Raw genomic sequence first — 9,669 nt, 5'->3', positions numbered from 1 at the left:
CCAGCCCACCGTCGACCGCCGGGATCATCACCCGCTCCGCCACCGCCGCCCGAAGGAGGGGGCGGAGGTGGAGCCCGCATGTGTGTCAGCGACCTTGCGCCCTACATCGAGTTCCTGCGGGAAGAGGAGGAGTGCCTCGTCGAGCACGCAAAGAGCCTTACCGCGGCCGTGGCCGCAGCACACGCCGACGCAGAGGCGAGGAATCAGGAGATCTACAAGCAGTCCGGCCGCTTCGAGAGGGATCGTCTGGAGCGGCAGTGGGCGTTCGAGCTGGCGAGCGTCACTGAACGTGCAGCAGCGGCAGGCACCGTATTGCATTTGTCCAGCTCGTCGGTAGGCTCCCCCTCCTCCTCTGCCTCTTACTGAGCGCGCTCGGCAGAGGAGAGACTGCCGGAAGTAGCACAAAGCCCCTCCGTGGTAGTAGTAGTATTTAGGGGCTATTTTGTTCAGTTCATCTCACTATAGATGTGTGGTTGAACTGTACAACGTATTTAAAATTAGCTAGTATATATAGTTGAACTAGTTATTTCAGTACATGGTTAGCAACAATTGGGGGATGATTTCTAGCTTAATTACTGAATTTTAGTTGCAAAAATTACATAGTGCTAATGATTTCTAGCTGCATTTTTGGACAAATCGCAGTGTTATAAGGATTGACAAATGGCAACGTTACTAGATCAACAAATGTAAATCTTTCCAGTTTGACAAATGGCAACATACCCAATATGACAGATGCAAATCTTACCAAATTGGTTGTACGTGGTTGCACACGGGTTATCCAGAACAACCGTTTGCATTGAAGGAATGCACAAATCCTGCGCTGCTCTCACTTTGCATACGGGTGTTCTATCTAAATCGTTTGTGATCAAGAGCTACAGAAATCCTGCTCGGCCCATTTTCTCTTGGCTTCCTGGGGAAGCTGTCGGTTTGCATACGGGTGTTCTAACTAAAACGTCTGTGATGCGTGTTTTATATTTAAAAAACGAATTAAACTGTGGCTTGGGCGCCATTAATGAAGAGGACGCCAGCAAGGCGGGTAGCCATGGAAATCAAAGGGCTCGCTTCCAAGTGAGCTTGCGCAGCGTACCGCTCGCACGCTTCCCGGTGAGCCTGCGCACTTGAGGACAGTTTGCACGCCTCTCGGTCAGCCTGCGCACCGGACGGTGCTCGCACGCCTCCCATTCAGTCAAGGTCAAGCAGGTATCCGCACGACACCTCCTACAGTGATTAAAACCAAGACATGTGGCGTCACATGAATGGTTAACAGAATTTTGGATTTACTAGAATTTAAAAACCATGCATCTCAATGTTTTGCCGGCAATCAACGGTTCTCCGGTGTTTGAAATTCATGCCCATTTCTTTCATGGGACCTAAGCATGCACCCAAGGACACAGATTTGATTTTTTAACCAATTTATATGCATTAGAGCATGTGCATGTAGTTCAAATTTGAATTATGCACATAAAATGCATTGAAAACTCAGCTAATGCATAAAAATGTCCAAACGAACCCCGAAAAATCACAAAAATTCACACAACACTTCTATTTGTTCTATGTTGAGACGAGAAAAAAATTTAAAAGCAATAAGAGGCAATGGATACCGTTTCGTCCCCAAAGGTGGAACGTTCCCTATCGAAAACCATCATGCCTGTTGTGAGAAGCTGCGGTTTGTGAGAAGTATATACCTAAACCTGCCCCATATGGGACAAAATTTGTACTATGACATGTTGATGCCGCTCCATGATAGCATGCCAAATTTCATGAATTTCAGACGAGTTTTGGATTAATAGAATTTAAAAACCATGCATCTCAATGTTTTACCGGCAATCAACGGTGCCCCGGTGTTTGAAATTCATGCTCATTTCTTGCATGGGACCTAAGCATGCACCCAAGGACACAGATTTGATTTTTCAACCAATTTATATGTACTGAAGTATGTGCATGTAGTTCAAATTTGAATTATGCACATAAAATGCATTGAAAACTCAGTTAATGCATAAAAATGTCCAAACGAACTCCGAAAAATCACAAAAATTCACACAACACTCCTGTTGTTCTATGTTGATGCGAGAAATTTTTTTAAAAGCAATAAGAGGCAATGGATATCGTTTCGTCCCTAAAGGTGGGACGTTCCCTATCAAAAACCATCATGCTTGTTGTGGGAAGCTCCGGTTTGTGAGAAGCATATAACCAAACCTGCTCATATGAGACAAAATTTGTACCACGGCATATTGATCCCGCTCCATGATAGCATGCCAAATTTTATGAATTTCAGACAACTTTTGAATTTACTAGAATTTAAAACTAGACATCTCAATGTTTTACCGGCAATCAACGGTGCCCCGGTGTTTGAAATTCATTCCCCGTCCATTATTTTGATTAGGAGGTGTACATGTTGTGGAGAATTGTGAACGCGTACGAGACAAAATGTGTGAATACAAATCTTCTAAACTTGTATGGATTTTTTTTACCCTGCCCACTTTCCATGGCCGGCTCATCCATGTATTTTCCATGCCCGGTTCGACTGAAAAAGAAGACCAAAACCGGTCCCGACTCACGAACGGATCTACCGACAGCCGTCATCCTCCTCCAGCAATCCCCATGTGCTCTCTGCCCCGCTCCGCCTGATCCCACTCCCAGCACCTGGACCCCTCCCCCTGCTCGTCCGCGCCCCATTCACCCACATCCGCCACCGTCCTCCATGCCCTGCCCCCCGGTGTGCCTGACGACCCGATTCCTCGCCAACGAACTCCTCCTCCTCGGTTCCACACTTCTCGGATCCTCGTCGCCCCGGCCGAGCAGAAACCGGAGCCCTGCCGCAGATCCGCAGGGAGGAGGAGCCGAGGAGGGGGAAGAATGGACGCCCCGTCGGTGGCGCTCTACAACCAGCTCAAGGTAACAAGAATGACCTCGCGCCGCGTGTGATGTTGGGTGCGGCATTTCGTCGACCACCCTGCGGCTGCCGGTGCTGTGGCGGGTTCAGTTCAGACCTTCTTTGCCCCTTTGTTCCTCGCCAAGGGTGCTTTAGGAGTTACTCCCTCCGTCCCATAATATAAGAACGTTTTTGACACCCTCCGTCCCATAATATAAGAACGTTTTTGACACTAGTGTCAAAAACGTTCTTATGTTATGGGACGGAGGGAGTACAACGGTTCTTGTGGTGGGGAGTTGTTGGATCACGTCGCTGTCTGCTTATTATTCGCAGTCCTTTTTTGTTTTGGATAATACTACGTAGATGATAATACAATTGACAGTTAGCGCATTCTGGCAGGGCCTTGCGTAGTGCTTAGCTTACCAGTTACGGCATATGCAAAAAATCCACATTTTGATAGGTTTCTTGGTGAGGTGCTGGTCAAATCAAGTCAATTAAAATGTTCTCTGAAGGTCCTGAATGCATGCCATTATTGAGATTTACATGATGTAGAAATATTCGCATGATTCAGTAAGTTTGTTGGTGTTGTGACGCTATTGACTATGCTCAAGCCTGGAGATGTTTGGTATGACTAGATGGGATTTCTGTTTTTGCGTTTTCTTTGAGTGAATTACATAGAAATTTCCTTTTGAGTGCTGTGTTTCTGCCTCTTGGATGACAGTAAAATTGCTTTTGGGAGCTCATCTCATGTCCTTGGTTTGTCGTCATATGAATGAATGATACTAGCAGCGTGATCACATCTCAAGACGTCATATATGCGAGAACTGACCCCTCTGATTCTGCACCAGGCTGCCCAACCATTCTTCTTGTTAGCTGGGCCCAATGTGATCGAATCAGAGGAACATGTCATGAAGATGGCCAAACACATCAAAGCCATCACAACCAAGTAAACAACCAATCACCATACTTCTGTTTACTCTTGGGCGAAACTAAACCTGTTTTTTTTTCTCTCCATGGCAGGCTTGGGGTGCCTCTTGTGTTCAAATCAAGCTTTGATAAAGCAAACCGTACATCGTCGAAATCCTTCCGCGGTCCTGGGCTGGAACAAGGCCTAAAGGTCTGACAAAATAATATTAGACCTTTTGTCTCTTCCGTATCTAACCTTTCTACCTTGCTATATCAGATCCTTGAAAAGGTGAAGGCTGCATATGACCTTCCAGTGGTCACCGACGTGCATGAAAGCTGCCAGGTATCCATTTGATTCTTTTAATCCTGTAAGTAAGGACACTCTTCTCTGTTTTGCTAACAAATTCTGCTGTGTCACTCGCTTAATATTTCTGCAAATTTAGCTGAGTCCATTAATTATGTTTCCTTTCTATGAAATGTTACTGTACCACAGGTACCGTTACTTTTTTGTACATTTGAATGTGACATGTCTGAATTTAAAATATATTTGTTTGAATATATTGCTAGGCTTTTTGTGTTGAATTTGTACTGCTACATGTGTTTATTGTATCCTTTGAATCCAAATTCTTGGATTGTGTGTCCTTTGCTCTGAAGTGTAAAGCAAAGATGCTTTCTAACTAATTCACTAAATCAGTGCGAAGCTGTTGGAAGAGTTGCTGATATTATACAGATTCCAGCTTTTCTCTGTCGCCAGGTACAACTTTAATGTATGCATGTTTCTGGGAAAACTGCAGTACTACTAGCTATCAAGCATGAATCTTCTTTAATATCTCATTCAACATGCCTAATATAAGTATCTATGCCAACAGACTGACCTTCTAGTGGCTGCGGCTAAGACTGGGAAAATTATCAATATCAAGAAAGGACAATTCTGTGCCCCGTCTGTAAGTTGCATTTCTATCTGGCAGTCTTCACAAAATTTGAATGTAGCACCCCATTTTTTGATTCTTATAAGGTGCGTTTGAGTTGGCACCTCGACAAAATTAAACTTTAACCATAAATTTCTTCTCCAATATATTGTTTGTACCTATCAAGAAAATTATGACAGCGTGAAAAGCACATTTAGACACGGGGCATATTTACTAAACCTTTCTATTGTTTGACTATCTATTGGTCAAACATTAGAAAGATAGAATCTCATGTTTCATGGGCGCTTCATACAAATAAAAAAGGGGTACTATTGTTGCCACTATCTGCGTTATTACTGGTGCCATTGTCTGTTTTAGCGTTAGCCTAAAAAACTCATGCTTAGTTTGTTCAATAATGTCCTTTGTATTTCACATCATGTGGTTTCTTTCTCTATGAGATTGAATGGTCATGCAAAGTTGAAGCTAATTGCACTTGCTTGGACCTTTTATTCTACTCTTTATTAATCCAACATTAGAAACCAACATGATGTCTAACTAACTATGTAAAACAAGCTATCAGTTCCAGTTTAGTCTGTCACTGTTCTGAATTGTCATTTCTCTTCAGAAGTTCGGCTAGCCATTGTTCAAGATGTAGCTTTCTGTATCCGTATACCAATTACATGCTTGTGCTACTTAACTAGATATTTTTTCAATGGAAAATGTTGCGCCCAGCATCTAGTTAAGTTGCACATTTGTTGAAGTGATCCTGTATGGCTGTACCTTAACAGGTTATGGCCAACTCTGCGGAGAAAATTAGACTTGCTGGAAATCATAATGTGATGGTCTGTGAGCGAGGCACCATGTTTGGCTACAGTTAAGTCATCTTTTCGCCTTTTTTTGTACTGCCTGCTTCAGAAGTAAATAAATAAGAGAAAACACATAATATCATATTACATTATAGGCTATGTAATTATCACGAAACATATTGTACTGACTAGGATATCCTGCTCTTTTTGGACACTCGGATATGATGTGGCATGGGGAATAATGATTGTTGTGATTGAGCAGCTAGATAAAGAGAAAATACATGAAAAGGTGAAATCTGAGGGCTAACTAGCTCTTCAAATGTCTCTGTGTCCCTAGCCATTTAACATTTTAGCGTGTTTGAATGAATTTACTAATAGTAGTAGTAGTACACAGTGGCGGAGACAGGGGGGGACCAGCAGGGGCCCTGGCCCCCCCTAACACTACTGATTTGAGTCTAGTATTAGTGTAAACTTTGATGTTTTTGCTGCTAAAATGATGTATTTTTATGAACTGGCCCTCTCTAACAAGACATAACAATACTTGGCCCTCCTCATTCGAATTCCCTGGCTCCGCCACTGGTAGTACATACTACTAGTCAGGTTGGGGCACCATGCAGTGCAGCTGCCATAAAACAAAGTGAGCAATACAACCATTTGCCCGTTTTCCTTATTCAGGTTAAAGGAGAATCAGGCATTAGTCTTCCTGCAACAAGCAACTTATGTTCATGGTTTCCTTGTAGAAGATAACTGATTTAGCAATATCTTCCTTTGTTTTCATTGCACACACAGATGATCTAATTGTTGATCCAAGGAACTTTGAGTGGCTGAGGGAAACAAATTGCCCAGTTGTAAGTATTATCACCTTACTTTTGTCCACAATTGCACAATCACATATTCAGCATGTTTCTAGTCATGAAAAGCTCTGTCTAGGTTATCATTGGCGTTCGGCCACAATAGAAAAAGGTTATCATTGGTGAAATTGGGCATATCGGGATGTCCGGTATTCATGATGGCGTGATATTTGCAATAAAAATAGTATTAACCTATTTTGCAAACATTGGAGCTCTATTATATAATGAAGATAGTTGTTTTTTATTGTCAATTAATTGATTAAGCATTGAGTTATTTTTCTCTCTCGGGGCACATTTGCCTTAATATGGCAGATGTCTAGCTTTTGTGCTATTTTCTGTTGTTATTACTCGATAATGGATCTGGGTTGTTTATTTAGACATGAACCAGATGATTGCGTTTTCTATAGCTGAATTGTACATTGAATTCTTGATTTGTGTATTCTCAAATATCATGTTATGTGGTAACTTATTCCATTGAATTCTCGATTTGTGTATTCTCAAATATCATGTACCATGAACAATGACATAGATCGGTGACAGAGAAGTATCCATTTTCAGGTAGCTGACGTAACACATGCTCTACAACAACCAGCTGGGAAAAAGGTATAATCACCTATTTCCAATCTGCCTCTCTTGGTTTAGGGTAATTGTCCTCGCAGACATTTTTGCTCAACCTTAAGAAAATTATTCTTTTCTTTCTTTTCCCCTTTGTCAGAGTCATGTCATTTGTGAATAAAATCAACATCAAGGGAATCATCATGATCTTTAAATGTTGCCAATAGTTTACATGGAAACTTGCAGAAGTTGACCAGATTTTACATGGCATGTGAACTTACTCCCTTCTGTCTTAAAGAAGATGACATTTTAGACGTCTACGCTGTGTTCATAACATAATTTTGCTACTTAATTTCTACTATAGTATTGCTAAATTTAATTGTTACGTTATGGAAGTATTTTCTGATACCAATCTGTAAATATGATTTCTCACATATCCAATCGAATCATATGTTTTAAACAAATTGGTGGTGAAAGTTTTAAAAGCTTGATGAAAACTATGTCCCAGACACCATACTTATAATGGACTGGGAGGGTATGATACGTGGCAATGTTCCAACCTGATCCATCACTGTATATTTTTGCAACCATGATCCATGGCCAAAGCTCAAAAACCATGGTGTGATATCTAAGCAATTCAGACTTTTTGGGTTATTTTTATTTTGGTTCTTCTGTGTAGCCATCTCCTAAGATAGTGTGATCAACTAGTAAAACATTAATGACCAAATTAAACCTCTTCCAAACTAACTATCTTTTGAGGATTTTAATTTTGCTCAACCGGGCATACTTGACTCTGTTTTGCAAGCTTGATGGTGGTGGGGTCGCAAGTGGGGGCTTACGAGAACTCATACCATGCATCGCAAGGACTGCTGTTGCAGTTGGTGTTGATGGTATTTTCATGGAGGTAGGTCGATGAAACTATCATGTTGCTTTTTGCTCGTTGTACCTTTCATTTTAGTTATGATCCATTAGAGATACAACAATATTTGTAAGATTATTTTCACAATCCTATGACAGGTACATGATGATCCCCTGAATTCACCATGTGACGGGCCAACTCAATGGGTAACCTCTCCATCACCGTTGAGACATTTTCAACCCATGATGTGTGATGATATGCTCACTTATTACTACTGTTGTGCACATTGCTTTGTAGCCATTGCGCAATTTGGAGGAGCTGTTAGAAGAATTGATTGCGATCGCTGTAAGTTAGACATCCTTGCTTGGGTATAGTGAGGCCAAATCTCTCTCTAAGCGCTCACCATTTTTCTTTTTCTCTTTGTGCGAAGCGAGTCACCAAAGGAAAGAAGCCACTCAAGATCGACCTAACTCCATTCAAGGAATGATTTGGCAGTGGGTAGCAATAGGAATAACTTTGTCGTTACCAATTGGTTTCACCAATATGGTCGTGTCCAGGCGAGTTGCTCTTTATATGCGGTACTTTCATTTACCGTTGGCTTAAGCTTTGTTGGATTGCCTGCATGTATTAGTTTCTTTTGAAGTGTAGCATAGCAGCCACAGATTCCTGGTTTGAATCACTCTGTCTCAGAGTCAATCCGAAAGAATTCGACTTTTGATTTGTGGTGTTTCAGTTGGAGCACATTTTTCGAAATCGGACAGCTTGGTAAAGAAACACTCGCGGTTGCATGAGCATGATGATAGCAGCTTCCTCTATTTATCGCTGGTGATAAAACTGGTACAGTTGCGAACAATGCTAAATACATAAATTCTCCTTTTAAAATCATAATGCCTAGAGCTTTTCTTGCAAATGCAAACGGATTTGATGATTAGGGGACCGAACAAACCCCGAGTATATTAGAACTTTAGAAGAAGATGAATCTACTCCGAGGTAACGGCAGAACATAGAAACGCAAGGAATAAGTGTTCAGCAGGAATGTTGGAAATTTGAATGGCCTTTCTAGCAACAGTTCACTACACAATAATCTTACAAGTTAATTTACCTCTTATGCTTGTTCAGAAAAGAAAAACCGCTTATGTTACTGCTTTTGTCTACGGTACTGCTTTTCTTGGTGGGCATTTGGCTTTGCTCCAATAGTTTTTCCTCCTTGAAATTGAAAGCCTTCACCATATTGTAATAAACCTGAAGTGAAGCACCCAACTTACTCCCAGTTCTGAAGAAAGTTTTGACATTCCAGATATTTTGAATTGCAATTACCTTGCGAGTTCCCGATGTACAGCCCATGATCGACAAGTTTCAGTTTCATGCTATCCTGTCCCTTTCCCTTGGTGCATGCATACTTGACCCACATCACCTATGCTACAATAGAAGAAGAATTAGGCCCTGTTCGGCAGCTCTCCGCTCCACGGCTCAGCTCCTGGAGCGGCCGGAGCGGAGCGGCGCCATAGCCTATTTTTCTGAAGTCATCAAAGTGACGCTCCGCCGGCCCTCGTATTTTGAGGAGCTGGATGACTGCCGAACAGGCACTTAGGCCCTGTTCGGCAACTCTCCGCTCCACGGCTCAGCTCCTGGAGCGGCCGGAGCGGAACGGCGCCGTAGCCTATTTTATCGGAGTCATCAAAGTGACGCTCCGCTGGCTCCCATATTTTGAGGAGTTAGATGACTGCCGAACAGGTACTTAGTCTGGTTGCAACATTAGAAGCTACTCCTTTGGTCTAGAGAACCATCAGCTATCCTCAAGCATTGGATTTCTGTTCAACATACTCCTATGCTGACCAACTGCTTCAAATGCTTATCCATCTCGTTTCCCCTGTTTAGCCAAAGGATCGGTTATGCATTCGTCAACAAGAAG

The 9,669-nt window shown here is 42.2% G+C and overlaps 1 protein-coding gene across 1 annotated transcript; it reads left to right on the top strand.

Moving 5' to 3' along the window:
* The first annotated feature begins 2,540 nt into the window (after nucleotides 1-2,540).
* LOC125535584 (2-dehydro-3-deoxyphosphooctonate aldolase) lies at nucleotides 2,541-8,477 on the top strand. Its single transcript, XM_048698653.2, has 13 exons — nucleotides 2,541-2,895; nucleotides 3,721-3,818; nucleotides 3,893-3,989; nucleotides 4,056-4,121; nucleotides 4,473-4,532; nucleotides 4,648-4,722; nucleotides 5,475-5,559; nucleotides 6,282-6,340; nucleotides 6,902-6,946; nucleotides 7,704-7,802; nucleotides 7,916-7,963; nucleotides 8,055-8,102; nucleotides 8,188-8,477. The coding sequence occupies exons 1-13, from the start codon at nucleotides 2,857-2,859 to the stop codon at nucleotides 8,242-8,244; spliced, it is 876 nt and encodes a 291-aa protein (XP_048554610.2). The 5' UTR covers nucleotides 2,541-2,856; the 3' UTR covers nucleotides 8,245-8,477.
* The last annotated feature ends 1,192 nt before the right edge of the window (nucleotides 8,478-9,669 follow it).

The sequence above is a fragment of the Triticum urartu genome, chromosome 2A, assembly GCF_056163025.1.
Source record: "Triticum urartu cultivar PI428250 chromosome 2A, HENAU_Tu73, whole genome shotgun sequence".
In the NCBI taxonomy this organism is placed as follows: domain Eukaryota; kingdom Viridiplantae; phylum Streptophyta; class Magnoliopsida; order Poales; family Poaceae; genus Triticum; species Triticum urartu.
The sequence above is the reverse complement of the archived record's forward strand: the minus strand, read 5'-3'. Positions and strand labels throughout refer to the sequence as shown.